Source organism: Aquarana catesbeiana, linkage group LG08 (genome assembly GCF_042186555.1).
Source record: "Aquarana catesbeiana isolate 2022-GZ linkage group LG08, ASM4218655v1, whole genome shotgun sequence".
Classification (NCBI taxonomy): domain Eukaryota; kingdom Metazoa; phylum Chordata; class Amphibia; order Anura; family Ranidae; genus Aquarana; species Aquarana catesbeiana.
Genome location: NC_133331.1, coordinates 86,160,586 through 86,181,401, shown reverse-complemented (window position 1 = coordinate 86,181,401; position 20,816 = coordinate 86,160,586). Strand labels below are relative to the sequence as shown.

At 43.2% G+C, this 20,816-nt stretch overlaps 1 protein-coding gene across 3 annotated transcripts in view; it reads left to right on the top strand.

Annotated features, from left to right (window-relative positions):
• ADGRA1 (adhesion G protein-coupled receptor A1) overlaps positions 1-20,816 on the top strand; it is a 1,332,527-nt gene that overhangs the window by 230,336 nt on the left and 1,081,375 nt on the right. For all 3 annotated transcript variants that reach the window (XM_073596079.1, XM_073596078.1, XM_073596080.1), the window contains one exon: positions 6,960-7,031. In XM_073596079.1, coding sequence (XP_073452180.1) covers positions 6,960-7,031 — 72 coding nt within the window. The remainder of the gene's footprint in view (positions 1-6,959; positions 7,032-20,816) is intronic.

The following is a 20,816-nucleotide window of genomic DNA, read 5'->3' as shown; positions in this document are numbered from 1 at the left end:
GTGATCCGTGTTGGTGCTCCAGGATACCTTCAGTCCTGAATCTCCTATAGCTCCACCCGCAGCAGTCAGCCGTAGGGTTCACTACCTTGCGGTGCACTCCTGACCCCAATGGGGTGCATCTGTCACCTGGACTCAGGTGACCTGACACTGATTTATATATTAGATAGGAGAATGAAAATGTGACCCAATGAGGGTTTAAATGATGCAATAATACTTTGCTCAACATGTACTGTGTTTTGTATCTTGTTTGTATTTGTGCTAGTTTTGTTGGTTTAAAAAAAAAAAAGAAAAGATTTCTGAAAAAAAACAGCCCTTCAGAAATGGGAACAACTTCAGAGCTTTGGCTTCCAGATGATAAAAACTGGAGGGTCTTCGCATTGTGCTCACAAACAGTAGTATATACGCTATATGGTCAAAAGTATTGGGACACCTGCCTACACGAACATAAACTTTAATGGCATCCCAGTCTTAGTCCATACGGTTCAATATTGAGTTGGCCCACCCTTTACAGCTATAACAGCTTTAACTCTTCTGGAAAGGCTGTCCACAAGGTTTAGGAGTGTGTCTATGGGAATGTTTGACCATTCTTCCAGAAGTGCATTTGTGAGGTCAGGCACTGATGTTGGATGAGAAGGCCTGCTTTGCAGTCTCCACTCTAACTCATCCCAAAGGTGTTCTCTCTGGTTAGGTCAGGACTCTGTGCAGGCTTCCTCCACCCCAAACTCGCTCATCCAAAACAACCCCACACCATAAACCCCCCTCCACCAAATGATTTGGACCAGTGCACAAAGCAAAGTCCATTAAGACATGGATGAGTGAGTTTGGGGTGGAGGAACTTGATTGGCCTGCACAGAGACCTGACCTTAACCTGATAGAACACCTTTGGAATGAATTAGAGCGGAGACTACGAGCCAGGCCTTCTTATCCAACATCAGTGCCTCACCTCACAAATGCGCTTCTAGAAGAATGGTCAAACATTCCCATAGATACACTCCTAAACATTGTGGACAGCCTTCCCAGAAGAGTTGAAGCTGTTATAGCTGCAAAGGGTGGGCCAACTCAATATTGAACCCTACGGACTAAGACTGGGATGTCATTAAAGTTCATGTGCGTAGAAAGGCAGACGTCCCAATGCTGTAGTATTTTATCCAAACTAAACAAAACATTTGCACTGTCATATTTTTTTTTTTTAAGATCCCTGAGCTTAGTTTTTCATTTTAGTGCAAATGATTGTTTTCTATAATTTATTCTTAAACATTAAATCTAAATTACACTATCTGATGTTGCATTTAGAGATTAAATTAAAAATTTAAATGTATATTTTTGATTTAATCATGTTACTGATTTAGCAGCAAGCTTCGTATTCATTTAACTAACATACCTGTAAAATAAAATGCCAGATGCAAATGAAAATTCATAAAGAAGAAACCGTGTTACAAAAATAAAATGTTTCACATGAGCAGTCTTTTAGGAAATTGAAAAGTGTATTGTAGTGAACCTGTTGAAATAATAATTACATCAATTCACCATTTGGTTTGGATATGCTTACTATACTCAGGCTTATTCATTAATATAATTTAATGGAAAAAGCTTCATGTGGTGCTTATTTCACCAAAAACACATTATTTTCATCTCTATAACTATAAAAAAAAAAAAAATAACAAATGCGGGCCTTATGGAGTCATTAGGTGATTAATTTACCTGATTTACTAGAATTGAACTATGTATTGCTTGGGTTTTCCACCTCCAAGCCAATTATGATTAGCAGGACTAGCTACTTAAAGTGATTGTATAACAAACATGTCATACTTACCTCCACTGTGCAGCTTGTTTTGCACAGAGTGGCCTCAATCCTCTTCTTCTGGGGTCCCCCGGCGGCTCTCGCAGCTCCTCCCCACATCATCTAACCCCCTAGGAGAACTAGGAGAAGTTCTCTCCCGGGGATTACCTTGCGGGCATGCTCCCCAGTCCATCATTCGGCATCCACAGCCGCTGAATGTATGACTCGGCCCTGCCCCCCGGTGCCAGCGTCATTGGATCTGATTGACAGCAGCGGGAGACAATGGCTGCGCTGCTATCAATCTATCCAATCAAAAGCCAAGAACCCCGGGCAGAGGAAGAGCGTGTCCCCGCCGGATAAAGTTCCAGGGCTCAGGTAAGTAAAACAGGGGCACTGGGGGGCCAGTCACTGCCAGGTGTTTTGTTCACCTTAATGCATAGGATGGGAGGCCCTGGGGGCATAGGATGCATTAAGGTGAAAAAACATGATGGTTTACAATCCCTTTAACTTTTTCTGTAGCAACATAACCTAACTATAGAATGAGTTTCCAAGATTATGCTTCATCAGGCATGGAAAAAGCCCAACACAAGCTGTGGTTCAGGGCCAGATTAACATAGGAGCCATTGGAGCTGCAGCTCAAGGCCCCTAAGATAGGCCCATTTGCCCCCCAAAAAAATCACAAAAAAACAAACAAAAAAAAAAACGATCGACTTTGAGGGTCGTGGCTTGGCGACCAGGGGTCACAGAGACCCCAAACTTTGAGGGGGGGGGTAGATAGCTGAAGACATACTCCACCACTGGTCTAAATTTTGGGCTCCTATCATCTATGGTTCCGGAGATACGGGGCTCTTGCACAGCCTGTCAGAAGCTACATACAGAGCGGCCAGTTTAAATACAAGCTGGCACACTCTGCAGCAGACTGAGAGGATGAACTCACAGTGCCTCTCCTCACTTCTTGTCAGAGGCACTGAGCTCAATGGACAGCTTGGAGCATGCAGAGTTTGACAGGCAGCACCGCCTGTCAAACTCCCCTATTGATTTCAATGGGGCCACTCTGCAACTGCAAGCCAAACTCGCTTGCAATAGCAGCATAGTCCAACAATGTAAAAATACAGTTCATCGATGTACAAAAAAAAACAAGGAGCACCTTATGAATGCTTGTCAGCTGCTGCTATATCGCTCGTTGAAAAGCCATAAGGGCCATAAGCATTACCGCAAATGTGAAAGAAACTTGAAACACATCATCCATTTCACACTCACCACCAACCAGGTCACTCCCCAGCCACTTCCCATGTTAGCCACCTCAACCTCGCCTTCAACTTATATCACAGATGACCATTTTCCAACCTGCAGATGACAGACCCTACTCCAAAAGATATCACTTCCAGTTAATCCCCCCATCTGCTGATTGATATGCCTCCATGACCACCTCACACCCCCCTGCTGATAGACCTCTCTCTCCAGCCTGTCCCCACACACCCTATCACCTGCTTACCTGTGGATGGGGGAATCACTCCCGCAGTGTTATTGTGTTCTGCCAGTGGGGAGCCCTCCCTACCCACAGAATACAATGATCCGTGTTGCTTACTATAGCTGGCAGCACTGATTGTTTTGGGAAAAACTTGACAGGCTGGTTGTCCTCAAGTCGATTAATAGATTGACTTGTGTACAACCAGCTAGCCCATACATACATCAACCATGGCTGGTCTCTGTTTAATTGGTTTAATTTCAATCCATGTAGGGCCCGCTTAACCAATACACAGTCCCTAAACATCCTTCCATAAACCTTTACATTTTTCCTTCCCAGATTCCTTCATCCTCCTCTCCTGTACATAGTGCCCACTGTCATACCCTCCATACTCCTCTCCTGTACATACTACTCTCTTTCATACCCTCCACACTCCTCTCCTGTATGTACTGCCCACTGTCATACCCTCCATACTTCTCTCCTACACATAGTGCCCGCTGTCATACACTTCTCTCCCGTACATAGTGCCCACTGTCATACTCTCCACACTCCTCTCCTATACATAGTGCCTGCTGTCATACACTTCTTTCCTATACATAGTGCCCACTGTCATACCCTCCACATTTCTCTCCTATACAAAGTGCCCCCTGTCATACCATACCCCCCACAATCCTCTCCTGTACATACTGCTCACTGTCATGCCCTCCACATTCCTCTCCTGTACATACTGCTCACTGTCATACCCTCCACATTCCTCTCCTGTACATATTGACCACTGTCATACCCTCCACATTCCTCTCCTGTACATACTGCCCACTGTCATACCCTCCACATCTCTCTCCCGTACATTAGGCTAAATTGTCATACCCTCCACACTCCTCTCCTGTACATACTGCCCACTGTCATACCCTCCACACTCTTCTCCTGTACATACTGCTCACTGTCATACCCTCCACATTCCTCTCCTGTACATACTGCTTACTGTCATACCCTCCACATTCCTCTCCTGTACATACTTCCCACTGTCATACCCTCCACACTCCTCTCCTGTACATACCGCCCACTGTCATACCCTCCACACTCCTCTCCTGTACATACTGCCCACTGTCTTACCCTCCACTCTTGTCTCCTGTACATACTGCTCAGTATTATACTGTCCACACTCCTTTCCTGTGCGTACTGTCCACTTTCATAAATTACTCTACTGTACATAGTGCCAGATGTCATACCCTCCACACTCCTTTCCTGTACATACTGCCCACTGTCATACCCTCCACACTCCTCTCCTGTACATACTGCCCCATCATACCCTCAACACTCCTCTCCCATACTGCCAACTGTCTTTCTCTCCACACTCCTCTCCTGTACATACTGCCAACTGTCTTTCTCTCCTCACTCCTCTGCTGTACATTCTGCCCCCATAATACCTTCCACACGCCTCTCCTGTACATACTGCCTGTACCATACCCTCTACACTCCTCTCCTGTACATACTGCCAACTGTCATACCCTCCACACTCCTCTCCTGTACATACTGCCCCATCATACCCTCAACACTCCTCTCCCATACTGCCAACTGTCTTTCTCTCCACACTCCTTTCCTGTACATACTGCCAACTGTCTTTCTCTCCTCACTCCTCTGCTGTACATTCTGCCCCCATAATACCTTCCACACGCCTCTCCTGTACATACTGCCTGTACCATACCCTCTACACTCCTCTCCTGTACATACTGCCAACTGTCATACCCTCCACACTCCTCTCCTGTACATACTGCCCACTGGCATACCCTCCACACTCCTCTCCTGTGCATAATGCCCATTGTCAACCCTCCACACTCCTTTGCTGTGGATACTGCTCACTGTCATACCCCCCACACTCCTCTCCTGTATATAGGGGTAACCAACACCAAGGGTTAAAATTAGGTAGGGAAGCAAACATAGAGTCAGCACTCAAAGAAAGGTTAGGGTAGGTGATACTTAAGCATGTCTGGACAAGCTAGGTCAGTTACAAAACCTCCGATGTTCTCGTCCGGCATCTTCCTCCGTAGTGTCGGCGTCTTCTTCCCTTCTTCTCGGACCGCTCCGCATCTACCATGATGAGAGGCTCCCGCTGTGTGACGCTTCTCCTCTTCTGACGGTTTTTAAATGATGGAGGGCGGGGCCACCCGGTGACCCCGCTCCCCTCTGACGCACGGTGACTTCCCTGTCCGCCCCCTCTGACGTCACGGGGAATGCCACAGGGAAGTCTCCGTCAAGTCCCAGTGCGTCAGAGGGGGGCAGGGGTCACTGGGTGGCCCCGCCCTCCGTTATTTAAGAACCGTCAGAAGAGGAGAAGCATCACACAGCGGGAGCCTCCCATCATGGTGGATGCGGAGCGGCCCGAGAAGAAGGGAAGAAGACGCCGACACTACGGAGGAAGATGCCGGACGAGAACATCGGAGGAGGAACCAGAAGAAGAAGATGGAGGAAGAAACCGAAGGAAGATAGAAGATAGAAGAAAGAAGATAGAAGATAAAGGGGGCTTCCAGATTCTGATAAGCCCCCTGCCCGCAGACCCCCACAACCCCCGGTCAAGGGTTGTTGGGATGAGGCCCTTGTCCCCATCAACATGGGGACAAGGTGTTTTGGGGGGCTATCCCAAAGCACCCTCCCAATGTTGAGGGCATGTGGCCTGGTACGGTTCAGGAGGTGGGGGGGCACTCTCTCGCCCCCCTCTTTTCCTGCGGCCTGCCAGGTTGCGTCCTCGGATAAGGGTCTGGTATGGATTTTGAGGGGGACCCCACACCATTTTTTTTTTTTATTTTGGCGCGGGGTTCCCCTTAAAATCCATACCAGACCTGAAGGGCCCCACATCATTTTTTTTTTTTTAATTTTGGTTCGGTGTTCCCCTGTGGGGAATTCCCATGCCGTTTCTATCAATGAACTTTTATGTCTATTGTTGGACCGGCAATTCATTAATAGCCGCAAGCAGTTTTAAATGACTTTTTTTCCTTTGAAATGTAATTTTGCTGTCAGACTGTTCTAAACACGGGAAACATGCGCCCCTTTACAGGCATACTATAGACACCCCCCAGGTACGAAATTTAAAGGAATATTACACTTTTATTGTTTCACTTTAAGCATTATTAAAATCACTGCCCCCGAAAAAACGACCGTTTTTAAAACTTTTTTTTGCATTGATCCATGTCCTCTGGGGCAGGACCCAGGTCCCCAAACACTTTTTATGACAATAACTTGCATTGAAGCCTTTAAAATGAGCACTTTTGATTTCTCCCATAGACTTTTAAAGGTGTTCCGCAGCTTTCGAATTTGCCGCGAACACCCCAAATTGTTCGCTGTTCGGCGAACTGGTGAACAGCCGATGTTCACATGTTCGACTCGAACTCGAAGCTCATCCCTAGTCCTAGCTTGTTAAATATTTGATGTTCTGCCCAGAGTCTGAATTGCTGGTTCAACCACTAGATATAGCTTCCACCTGTAGGTCTGCAGTCTTGATAGCTAGGCTCTATAAAAGAATGCATAAGTGCTTGGGAATGTAGTGCATACACATAAAGCAATCTTGAAATGTAAGCTAATAGAACTTAACTCTCATAGTACAGGCAAATATTGCTTATTACATAGAATCCGTTGTGTGTGTTGTGTGTGTTGTGTGTGTTGTGTGTGTTGTGTGTGTGTGAGAAATTTGCTTTAATGATCTCTGGTTCTTTGCAGTGACCTATCTAACAACAGGATTGGATGTCTGTCATCTGACATGTTCTCAGGACTTCATAACCTGCAAAAACTGTAAGTATTCTTGTATTCAGATTTTCTACTTATTTACCTTGTTTCACCATAATGGTATTTGTTTAGAAATATTCATTGTTTAACTAGCATTAAACATGCCAGATACAGGCTACCATAGACATGGTGTTTAACCACTTCAGCCCCGGAAGAATTTACCCCCTTCCTGACCTGAGCACTTTTTGCAATTGCGTCGTTTTAACTGACAATTGCGCGGTCGTACGACTTGGCTCCCAAACTAAATTGACGTCCTTTTTTTCCCACAAATAGAGCTTTCTTTTGGTGGTATTTGATCACCCCTGCGGTTTTTATTTTTTATGCTATAAACAAAAAAAGAGCGACAATTTTGAAAAAAAAAGCATTATTTTTTACTTTTTGCTATAATAAATAACCCCCAAAAATATATAAAAAAACGATTTTTTCCTCAGTTTAGACTGATACGTATTCTTCTACATATTTTTGGTAAAAAAAATCACAATAAGCGATTATTGATCAGTTTGCGCAAAAGTTATAGCGTTTACAAAATAGGGGATAGTTTTATGGCATTTTTATTAATATATTTTTTTTATTTCAATGGCGGCGATCAGCGATTTTTATCATGAGTGTGACATTATGGCGGACACATCGGACATTTTTGACACATTTGTGGGACCATTGTCATTTATACAGCAATCAGTGCTATACAAATGCACTGATTCCTGTGTAAATGACACTGGCAGTGAAGGGGTTAACCACTAGGTGGCAGTGTAGGGGTTAAGTGTGTCCTAGGGCCGTGTTTCTAACTGTGGGGGGGCATGGCTGTGTGTGACATGTCACTGATCTCTACTCCGATGACAGGGAGCAGATATCAGTGACACTGTCACTAGGCAGAACGGGGAGATGCTTGTTTACATTAGGATCTCCCCGTTCTTTCTCCCCGTGAGGCGATCGCAGGTATACCCGCGGCGATCGAGTCCGTGGGAGCCGCGACCCGACTCACGGAGCTTGCCGTGGGCGCGTGCTGGCCGCCTCTTGAAGGGGAATGTACAGGTACATGATTCTGCCTGTGCGAGCCCTTCTGCCGCGGTATATCTGCATGAAGCGGTCGGCAAGCGGATAATCTAGAACATACAGGAAGTGCCTGGTCTTTCTCTGGGTGCTGCAGTGTGTCATTAGAGACCTAGGTTGAACAATTGGTATTTCAGGAATACTACTTCTCAACCTTCTCCCCAGCATTAGCTGGGGAGAAACACTTAAAGTGAGGTGTGTGTGTTCCATAGATGGAAGACCACTAAGTGTGCATTTACACTTGTGACTAAATCTCTGAAATGTGAGCTGAGGGTGGCTCTGTTGGCACCATCTAGTTTAACAAAAAGTCAATAATCGACTGAGCTGGGTGGAAAATTTTTGGCCGAACATTGACTTCTTCCTTTCAGATTCAGTTACTGTTCAAATAGTCAGGTTCAGACCCTGGAGATTCCCCCCGGCCATGCTGTTTAACATTGATGGAGGAATCTATTGATTTCCTCTTCTTCAGTTCACTAAAAGTGTATAGCTAGCTTTAGGTAAAACATTTGCAGTTTGAATCATTTCCATGCATTAAAAAACAAATACCAGGGTTGATAAACAACACCGATCCTAGCGCTCAAAATGGAAAAAAGAAAGAAGAAATTAATCTACCTTAAAAGTAATTCTAGCTGCTGTTATAAATAAAAAACAAAATAAAGGACAAAGATTACTCTCTTAGAAAAAGGTAGTATTAACAGTGCTTAATGCATTTAAAAATGAATGAATAAAATAAAATAACTCATATAATGCTAAAATAGTCAAACAAATTAAACGCATGTAATATCACTCAACTTTCAAGTGTTAGCTCGAACGAGGATATGTAAAAGCACAACATTCAGTGCAGTAACATGAGATAAAAAAAGTCCCAAATCAAAAGTTCATACAAAAACCAACGATGGTATCTATTATTAATCGCAATCACTGCACTGACTCAAAATTTTGAAGATTGGTTTCCCTCAAATACCCAAAATTAGAATAGGATTGTCTGGAGCTCAATTTTAGCTCAGTAATCTTTTTTTTTTTTTTGAAAAGTTTTTTATTATGCACAACAAGTATACATATCACTCATATTACACATATTCCATATGTTCCATTAGCATAGAAATTCCAGAAATATAACAGTCATATTGCAGGTTTAACATATGTCCTTCTCATCATCAATTCTGTCCTATGATAGTATACACGTGCATTTTTTTAACAATGCACCCTCCCTCCCCTCCCCTCCCCCCTTCTTCCCCCGGGATGTCTGAATTTCGATATTTTTGCCCATTCTCAAGAAACAAAAAACCCCTATCTAGCCCACCTAGGAAGGGAAGCAAAACAGTCTATTATCATCTCTCCAGAATTTTAACTTTATCTCTAGTACATCATACTAGGGCGTCTCTACATCCAGAGTATTTTCAGAGTCTATCCACCTAAACCAAACTTTCCTAAACTTCTTGGTAGCCCCTCTAGCCTCGTAAGTCATTTTATACAGCATTAAATCCGCGTTTATTATTTTAATCCACATCCCTAGCGTCAATTGTTCCCCATGTATCCATCTCCTTGCTATGAGCTTTTTAACACCAAAATACAGGATCCTTAGAAACAATTTAGTGTGGGCATTCAACTCCTCTTGATCAAAAATCCCAAGTAAACACCGCATAGGAGAGCAAATATTCGGTAAAGCAAACTTATCTGATATAAATTCAGTGACTCACTTTCATACATTCCCACACCATATGTGCAAATGTGCCCTCCTCCTTCCCACATTTATGACATATAGCAGAGTCCCTTCTATGCATTCGGTGTAATCTGGTCGGTGTGTAGTATTGTTGGTGTAGATATCGATATTGAATCATTCTGTCCGTGGAGGAGACAACAGACACCAAAAAAGTGTCCAGTACCTCCTGCCATAGCTCCTCCGACAACTCCGGGACGATCACCTCCCATCTCTCCCTGGCCTTGGAGGTCAGAGCTACCTGACCTGGACCCACTGCTCCGTAATATCTGGAAATCCTCTTTGACTCATCTGGGTCAATCAGTACTCTTTCCAGGTCTGTATTCTGTACACGAATCTCAGACCCTCCGAACTGAGTGTATGCTGCGTGCCTCAATTGTGCATATCGGAAGAGCCAAGACCTCGGCACTCCAAATTGCTCACGCAACTGGGTAAACGTGCACAAACGACCATCACTACAAATTTGGTGTAGGTATTTAATACCGTATTTTGCCCATAACCCTGGGCCATCAGAGAGTTTCATAAACTCTCCCAATGATCGATTGTACCACAAAGGACTGTTGGGAGATAGCCATAAAGGTTCATCACCCCGTCGCTGAGAGCACAGGTGAAAAACCTTTCCCGGTAACGCCATCACCGAGCCTATCTTCCTACCTGGAACTCCCCTCCTATATAAGACATTCTGCAGGGTCTCCTGTGATGTGGCAATTGCAGCCTCCAACAAGGCAGTGGCATTAGGTGTCTGTGGAGACAACCGCCAGTGCAGGAAAGAGAGCTGTGAGGCCATAAAATAGGAGCGCAGATCCGGAAGGGCAAGTCCCCCAAATGTAACTGGTAGTTTCAAAACCTTTAAAGAGACCCTGGGAGCTTTAGACCCCCACAAGAAACTTACAATAATGGAGTCAATATTCCTAAAGACCCGCAATGTCACGAAGACCGGGGAGTTCGAGAGGATATATAGAAACTTTGGCAGGAAGATCATCTTGAATAGATTTATCCTTCCCATCAAGGTGATCGGTAAATTCTGCCATCTTTGAGCTTTTTCCCGAAACTTCCCCACAATTGGCGACAAATTGGTCTCCAGGAACTTGGAAATGGGGAGTTGAATCTCAATTCCCAGGTATCTGAAAGATGGAGATAATGGAATGGGGCATCCCAGTGGAACAGTCACCCCCTCATCTATAGGGAAAAGAGAAGATTTTTTCCAATTTATACGGAATCCAGAGTAATCTCCAAACTTCTGTATCAGTCGGAAAGCCTCCAGAAGCGAGGGTCCTGGATCCTGCAGATATAACAGCATGTCATCTGCATAGAGTGACACTCGCTCCTCAAAATCCCCGATCCTCAATCCAGTCAACTGTGAACTAGACCTCAGCTGTACCGCTAAGGGCTCAATGGCCAGGGCAAACAGTAGGGGTGAAAGTGGACACCCCTGCCTGGTGCCCCGAAAAATGGGAAAGGGATCCGATATAATACCATTGACCCGTATTCTAATCAATGGGTCCGTATACAACAGCCGGACCCATGAGATGAACACTGGGCCAAAACCATAAGACTTCATCAATTGAAACAAATACGGCCACTCAACCGAGTCAAAGGCCTTCCTTGTATCCAAAGAGGCCACCACCCTAGTCCCGGAGTTGTCGTGGACCGCCTGAAGATTCAAGAAAAGCCTCCTGATATTCATCTGAGTGCACCTACCCTGAATAAATCCTGTTTGGTCTGCGTCCACCAGCTTAGGAATGACTGACTGCAGCCTTCCTGCAATTATTTTGGCCAGTATCTTTGTATCAACATTCATCAGCGAGATCGGGCGGTAAGAATCACATTCCCGAGGATCTTTCCCCCCTTTAGGTATCAGGACTACCAAGGCTTCCCTCATAGAAGGGGGCAACCCACCGCCCATCCTAGCCTCATTAAACACTCTAAGCAAGCGGGGAGCTAATCCATAACGATAGGTGCAATACCACTCTGATGGGAAGCCATCCAACCCAGGGGATTTTCTAGGGGGGAAGGAGGCAATCGCCTCCTCCACCTCCTCTACTGTAATGCCGGCCTCCAAAGCAGTGCTGTCGTCCTCCTCCAATTTAGGGAGATCAATGTCCGCTATATACGTTTCCACTGTTTCTGACCCCAGAGGAGCACAAGACTTGTATAATTCTTTATAAAAAAGGACAAAAGTGTTCAAAATATCCGCCGAGTCACAGACCTCCAACTTATTGTCGTCGAAAACCGATTTAATATGTACCGGAACGTATTCCGGCCTTGCCAAGTATGCCAGCAATCTGCCATTCTTGTCACCAAATTCAAACAAACGCCGACGTTGAGCGAGGCCAAGCTTCGTAGTATGATCTGTCAGTGCTGTCTTATACTCCCGTGTTGCCATCCGCAATGTCAACAGCCTCTCTTCAGTAGGATCTCTGACATACTCTGCCTCCGCCTGAGAGACCTCTGTTTCCCTATGCTGTAGTGTGGAGGCCAACTGCTTCTTAAATCCCTTTACTTCTGCCATGAACACCCCTCTCAATGTGGCCTTAAAGGCCTCCCACTGAAGCAAAAAGGACCCGGAACCGGCATTATCAGCCCAGTAATGTTTGATGGCCTCTGTGCACTTAATTGTTACATATTCTTCCTGAAGCCAACTAGCTTCCATCCGCCAGAGTCGCAACCCAGGCTTCGGTCCCAGATTAAGTTCCAACAGCATAGGGGAATGATCAGAGAGAGCCCTAGGCAGGTAAGACATCTTCTGAACTAATGGCATGCCCTCTCCCTCCGTTAGGATAGTGTCTATTCTGGAGAGTGTCTTGTGCGTTTCGGAGTAGCAGGAGTATTCCCTAGTCTCAGGATGATGAAACCGCCAGACATCTCTAAAACCATGAGCAGACATCCATCCCGCCAGTGGGGCAGGAGCACCCCCCGTCCCTCCCAACCTGTCCAACACTGAATCAGAGACTGAGTTAAAGTCCCCCAATATGAAGATCCTCCCTTCCGCTACCTCATATGTATCCTTCATCATATCATCCAGATGAGTTAGCGCAAAGGGAGGAGGAACATAGAGATTCACAAATGTCAATGTCATGTTCATCACTTTCAAAACAAGTATCACATATCGCCCTTTAACATCTGTTCTTACTGTTTGAATGGATATGGGCATGGCCTTGGTGACCAAAGTAGAGACTCCCCTCGCATACGAGGAGTAGCTGGAATGATATGCCCCAGCAATGTGAGCCCTTTTTAAAGAGAGAAGCCTGGAGCCCTGCAGATGAGTCTCCAGTAGGAGTATCAGGTGAGGTTTGTATTTTTTTATATACTCAAACACCAAGGAGCGTTTGAACTTAGCATTTAGGCCTCTGACATTCCAGGCCATAACCCTCAAGTTTACCTCCATGGCAGATATGAAAAAGCAAAGAAAAGAGTCAAGTGGAGATGTTTCCTCCACCCCTGGATATAATCCTCTGTAAGAACGGGCTTCCAGGCTTCTCCCCTCACACATATTCCCCTACACTTAATACCTTGGGCAGTACCTAATGCAGAATCCACAAGTAAAGACAATCCCATCTGTGCATTAACATAGACCCTTTGACCCAAATAACATCCCAACTGCCCCCACCCCCCTCCCCGCACCCAGCCCCAACATGCCAGGCACTTTTTTCCCATAACCTGAAATTAAGTAGGTAACAGAAATGCGACTCAAAAAACCGTCACATGAAACCAGTCGCCAAAAGGGCGGCCAGTTCTACCCGTATTGTTCAAGAACCGTTCACCTGCTATTGAACACAAAGGGCAAAAACAGTAAACACAGTCTACTAATAGAAAAATATATTGCCTAGAGCATCTTGCAGACTTAGCATATATTGCTGGCAATTGACATAAACAGTCCCAATATCAGTAAAAAAACTCTTTTTTTTTTTTTTCCCCCCTTTTTTCCTCCTTTTACTTCTTCTTCCCCCCCCCTCAAAACAGTACTAGGAGGTATGGAAAAAAAACATGCAGTTCCCTAGATTATGAGTCCTATAGGAGGATCAGCAAGCTAGTATGTCCGTGCCAATATAGATGTATCTTCCATATTTGTGCAATATCAAGCACGACTCTAAATGACAACCTTGAGAGAGTAATGCAGGGGGTAAAAGAACTCTTTACTCCCATTTTTCAGTGCACATGCCCCTCCTCTTCCTCTCAGCATGTGTACAAAAAAACTTTTTCTATATTTCCTCCTTCCCCTTCCCCTCGGTAGGAGAAACCTGAACATCCCCTTACCCTCTCTCTTTATTTTTACAAAACCATATTAGGAGGTAATGGCAAAAAAAGAAAATAGAGAAAAAACTTAATCAAAACAAAAAACGTTCAGTTCCCCAGATTATGTGTCCCATGGGAGGATCAGCAATCTGGTATGTCCGTGCCAATGTAAGTGCATCTTCCATATCTGTGTAATATCAAGCACTGCTGAAAATGTCATTCTTGAGGGACTAATGCAGGGATACAAAAACCTTTCCCTCCCATGTTTCCAGTATGTATGCAAAAAAAACGTAGGAGAAACCTGAAAATCAGTTTAGGTTGGTCTGAAGGAAATGATAGAAAAGGAAAGAAAAAAAACAACACAAAACCCCCCCCTCTTTTTTTCACAAGAGAAAAAAACACCAAGGTTCTTCTGACATTTCTTCTTTGGGTCTCCAAACTAGTGATGTCTTCTCAGGACTCACTCACGGTCGGTTGGGAGAGACTCTATTTCGTTGGCGACCCCGTGTATCCAACCACTCTGAGGCCTCCGTAGGATTGTTGAAGAAATATACTTTCCCATTATCCACCACCCTCAATTTGGCAGGGTAGAGCATGCTGTATATCAGGCTAAGATCCCTTAATCTCTTCTTTACAGGATGAAAGGAAGCCCTCTGCTTCTGTGTAGTTGCAGAAAAGTCAGGGTATATTGATATACGGCATCCATCGATCGTTAACTCAGGGCCTGTTCGGGCTCCCCGCAGAATATTTTCCCGGTCACGGAAGTGCAGTACTTTTGCAATCATTGATCTAGGGGGGGCTCCCTTTGGAGGTGCTCGTCCTGGGATGCGGTGTGCCCTTTCAATGGCAAACAAACTTGTAAAGGTATTAGAAGGCATATGTTCCAGCAACCACTTCTCAAGGAATTCTTCAGGATGCCTCCCTTCCACCCCTTCCGGGAACCCCACCAGCCTAATATTGTTCCTTCGCATACGGTCTTCCATATCCGCCATCTTCAATGTATGTTCAGACAGTGTCTTCTTAGTCACTTGTGCTGCAGTGTCTAATGGCCTGATTACATCCTCCAATGTATTAAGGCGGCGATCTGTGATCTGTGCCTTTTCTCTTAATTTTTGCATGTCATGTTTCATGAAAGAGAATTCTACCTTCAGCTCCTCAAAGTGGTTTATTAACTTGCTCTGACATCCCTGTATGGCGTCCATGATTTGTGTTAGGGATGGCTCCTCTCCCCTCTCCACCGCTCTGTCAGCACTGGCCCCAGAGTCTCTCAGCCTGTCTAGGGATCTCCCCCTCTTCAGAACATCAGCCCGCCGGGGTTTAGGACTCACCCTGTCTTGCTGAGGAGGCGCCTGCTGTGAAGGATCCTCAGGCCTGTGGAGCGGCGGCCATTCGTCCTCCTCCTCCTGTGTGCCGGCGCCATTTTGAGAGCCCCATGCATATTTCGCCAGCCGTTCTCCGGTCGATTTTGGCCAGGGGGGGCCGTATTTCACCATCCCCAGGGACTCCCGGGGTGTCCCCGAACTCATCCCTCACCACCTGAGAAAAAAGTGGGTGTCTTTAGCCCAGGATCACTGCAGGATCTGTTGTCTGCTTACGGAGCTCCGTTCAGAGGCTCCTCACATGCCGCTCGCTGGCTCCGCCCCCCTTAGCTCAGTAATCTAGCAGTGCTCTAGTAGAGCACTGAGCTAAAATCCAGCTCCAGACAATCCTATTCTAATTTTGGGCATTTGAGGGAAACCAAACTTCTGGGAAAATCAGTGAACCAGTTACACAAGCAGGAAACGACATTTCTGGGTGTGTTCCATACACTAGCCTCCCGGTTGCCATATTGAATAGAATTTTACAGAAAATTAGTGCTCTAGATTAAAAAGAAAAGGACTGGGATATTCTAGCAGTGGAAGAGCGGATCTATGGGAGAAAGGATATGACAGGCTTGTCTATTTCTTACCTCTGGTAAGCTCACATCCAAAGGGGGCTGGTCACGCGGTGATGTGGTGAAGGTGTAGTGACCCTTGGATATGCACACTCCAGAAGGAATAGAATCCCTTTCTTTTGTTTGATGTCCATTGCTTGCAATGAACTTTTCATGGGAAAATTTTGAGTCAGTGCAGTGATTGCGATTAATAACAGATACCATAGTTGTTTTTTGTATGAACTTTTGATTTGGGACTTTTTTATCTCATGTCACTGCACTTAATGTTGTGCTTTTACATATCCTCGTTCGAGCTAACACTTGAAAGTTGAGTGATATTACATGTGTTTAATTTGTTTGACTATTTTAGCATTATATGAGTTATTTTATTTTATTCATTCATTTTTAAATGCATTAAGCGCTGTTAATACTAATTTTTTCTAAGAGAGTATACTTTGTCCTTCATTTCCATGCATTGTCAGTTTGAGGGTATTCAGAACGAGAGATGAAATCCTCTTAAAAGTACATTTGTCTCTGCTTGAGAAAAGTATGTTATGTGAAACGATCTCTTTTCATAAAGAGGTCACCTTGGTAGTGACTGTGTAAAGCTGGCCATAGGTGGGTCAAAATTCGGCCAGTTCAGCAGGGATTAGCCCAATTTCGATTCATCTATGTCTGTTCCTGCTAGAGAGGACCTGATCTAACAATCAGCTTCTCTTGAATGGGGATATGGGAAAGTTCTTGTTCCATCTGCACTTGCAACCAATCAGCTGCAGTGTTGATCAGTGTATTCTGACAGTGTTTTTTTTTTATCTTATTTTTTTTGGAAGGTCATCTTTTCTCTTACAGCTTCTTACTTCTGCTAGAAGGATATTCTTCTTTGTCTCTTCTTTTAGGACCCATTTATATTTTGGTGGTGCATTAACAAGCATTATGCTGCAGTCAACACATTCAAACTTCCCAAAAATCAGATGGGCCACAACTTTGCAATGGAATGTACTGTGGTGCATCGCTGTGCACTGAGGTGTTCAGCAACATATGTTGCCTTATTACGCTGAGGTGGCATTCAAAATTAATAGCACCGCAATTCATTTACCATGTGCTGTGGTAACACACAATGTGATAGTGTAAAGCCGCGTACACACGAACGGAATGTCCGACAGAAAAAGTCATATGGAAGTTTTTCATCGTCTATTCCGATCGTGTGTGTGTGTGCCTCATCTGACTTTTTTTTTTTGAAAATTCTGACGGACCTAGAAATAGAACATGTTCTAAATATTTCCTTGTCAAAAGAAGTTTATTGAGTATACAATGTTATAAAGATACATAAAGTAAGTTTACAAAGATCTATAAAGTAAGCTCATTGTTTTACAGTAGGGTTTATATAGGTAAATATCATGAAATTTCAAATATTAAACATTGGGTTCACGTAAACCTAAATTAAAGATATATATCATTTCCTTAGTTACTTTTGTAGGTATTTAAATGATTTATACCTACTATACATATTGTTTACAAGTAGAGTGTATATAGGTCAAATAAATTCTGATAATGAGCTTTAATCGTAAGGTGGAGAAAAGGAAAGAGAAAGAAGAAAAAGGGTTGAAAGGTAGAGGTATGGTCCACAAGGTTGTCCCGCTCGTCAGTTTATTATTTTAGTTCTCTTTGAAGCCTTAGAATGGGTGTCTCTGTAAGTAATTTAATCTGTTACCATGGCAACAGGACAGAGTCATTGAAGTTTGACAGGAACTGTTGTTTTATCCAAGGATGCCAAAGTTTTTCAAATTTTGGAATTTGATTTTGATCGATGGCTACCATCTTAGCATGGGACATTGTATTATTCATTCTGTGAATTGTTTCTGCTAGTACCAATGTAGGAGATTTCCATGCCTTGGCCACTGTTTGTTTTGCAGCCGTTATTAGTTGTATCATAAGTTTGAATTGAGAGAGTGTTAACCATTCCGGTTTTAGATTAAGTAAAGTTAAATATGGATCTGGTTGTATTATTTTTTTAAATATTTTAGATGCAATCACGAAGACTTCCTTCCAGAAGGTTTGGATTACTGGGCACGTCCACCATATGTGTAAATATGTGCCTATTTCTGGGCATCCTCGAAAACAAAGAGCTGAGGTATTAGGTGAATATTTTGCCACTCTAGCGGGTACAAGGTACCAGCGAAGTAGGACTTTATAATTTGTCTCCAGTGCTAAGATGTTGGGTGAAGATGACTTAGATGTGAGCCATATGTTAGACCAGTCCGTGTCTTCTAAAGTTCGTCCCAGGTCCTCCTCCCACCTCTGAACGTAAGAGGGTCTATTAAGATTTGCTACTCCATATAATTGATTATAAAGTGATGAAATTGTACCTTTAGCAAATGGATCTTTTGTACAGATTGATTCAAAAATGGATAATTGGGATAATGGTGTATCCCCCTTTAGGAATGGTGTATAGAAATTTTTGATTTGGAGATATCTAAATATCTCAGAGTTTGGTAGATCATATTTTTCTCTAAGCGATGGGAATGAAAGGAATGATTTAGATGCTATGAAGTCATTTAGTGTCTGAATGCCTGATGTTGTCCAAGCTTTAAAAGAATTTGGGTAGATCCATGCCGGATAAAAGGCCGGATTTCTGATAAAAGAAAGGAGAGGATTGTGTGGAGATTGTAACTGATATTTGGTTTTTAGTTTATCCCAGAGAGATAAGAAGTGTTTAGTTATGGGATTATCAATTTTAAAGCGGTCTTTAGGATCAAGCCATAATAAATTTGATATTAATAGAGGGTCATTTTCTGAAGCCTCTATAAATACCCATAATGGGATTTCCTGTTTTGCATGGTATTTGGACAGACTGACCAAATGTGCTGCTCTGTAGTAGTTAGTAAAATTAGGGTATCCCAGGCCTCCTTTATTTTTGGGAAGATGTAGTGTGTGTATAGGTATACGTGGTTTAGAAGAGCCCCATATAAACGAAGTTGCTCTTTTTTGTACTATTCTCAAAAAATAGGAAGGAATTGGAATAGGGAGGACTCTGAATAGATAAAGCAATTTTGGTAGAATAGTCATTTTGATTGCATTAATCTTCCCCATCCAGGATAAAGGAAGTTGCGACCATTGTTTTATTAGATTTGTGATCTGTCTTAATACAGGAGGATAATTGGTTGAGAATAAGTCAGAATGAGATGCTGTTAAATGAATTCCAAGATATGGGATTGATTTTTCTGCCCATGTGAATGGGAGTTCAGCCCTAGCCGGGATCAATTCCATGTTTGTGAGTGAAATATTAAGCACTAGGCATTTCTTAGGATTAATCATAAGGCCGGATAGGGCTGCAAATCCATCAAGAGCTGGTATTAAGTTAGGACCAGAGACCTGTGGTGATGATAGAAAAAGTAATATATCGTCTGCAAATATACATAATTTGTGTGTAATACCTCCTACTTCAATGCCAGTTATAGTTTGGTTTGTTCTGATGTATTGGGCCATGGGTTCGAGTATAAGGGCAAATAATAAGGGAGATAATGGGCAACCCTGTCGGGTACCTCTTTCGATATTAAAGGCTTCAGATTTGTATCCAGCATATTTTATATAGGCTTTGGGTTTATTATATAATGCTTTGATCCATGTTAAAAAGTGGGGTCCAAAACCCCATTTTTGTAATGAATATTGCATATATTGCCAGGATACTGTGTCAAATGCCCTCTTAATATCGAGAGATAGAAAACATAAAGGGATTTTCCGTTTTTTAGCAATATGTGCCAATAACACTGCCCTGCGTATATTATCGCCTGCCTGTCTATTTGGCATGAAGCCTACTTGATCTCTATGTATTAATTTTCCTATAATGCTATTGAGGCGTTTTGCTATTATTTTTGCTAATAATTTAATATCGAGGTTTAACAGAGAGATAGGCCGATAATTCACACAGGAAGTATCATCAGAAAGGGGTTTTGGGATCATACAAACAATTGCCATTAGTGTTTCTTGCCGAAAAGAATGTCCATCTAGAAGTTTGTTAAAAGTTTCATTGAGAATGGGAGAGAGTATTTCTGAGAATGTTTTATAGTATAAAGCCGAGTAGCCGTCTGGGCCTGGTCTTTTGTTAAGTTTTAGGTCTTTTATGGAGTTAGCAACTTCATCTATAGTTATAGGCTCATCCAAACTGCTTTTTTGATTCTGAGATAACTCAGGTAAGGTTATTTTTGAGAAGAAGGATTCAGCCTCTGTAGGATTAAATTCATTGTTTGTCTTGTATAAAGTTGCGAGATGTGAGTGAAATTCATGGACTATTTTAACTGGATTACAAGTGTAAACATTTTTTGATAATTTCAAACGTATTGGTTTGAAAGATTTGTTAGTTGAATTTAATGCCCGAGCCAAATATGTACCTGGTTTGTTTGTATTCATGTAGAAATTGTGTTTGGAGCGTTTGAGGGATTTATCAACTGACTCAGTGAGAAATAGATCGTATTCCAATCTAGATTTTTCCAGATGAGATTTTGTACTCTGAGATGGATTATCTTGAAATGATATGTAGGCTGCATTAAAATTGAGTTCTAGTTTTTTTGCTAGATTTTTGCGTTCCCGTTTAAATAGTGCCATTTGTCTTTGTATTGTACCACGCAAGACAGGCTTATGAGCTTCCCACAGTGTTATTGGGGAGATGTCTGTTGTATTATTAATTGATATGTATTCCTTTAAAGCTTGTTCAATGGCCATCTGATGTAGTGGGTGTTTGAGCATTATGTCTGGTAAGTACCACGTTGGGTCATGCGCTTTTGGTATGGCTGAGGCTATAGTAATGTATACTGCATTATGGTCAGACCACGGAATCGGAATTATATCTGATGCAATAATTTCTGGTATCATTCCT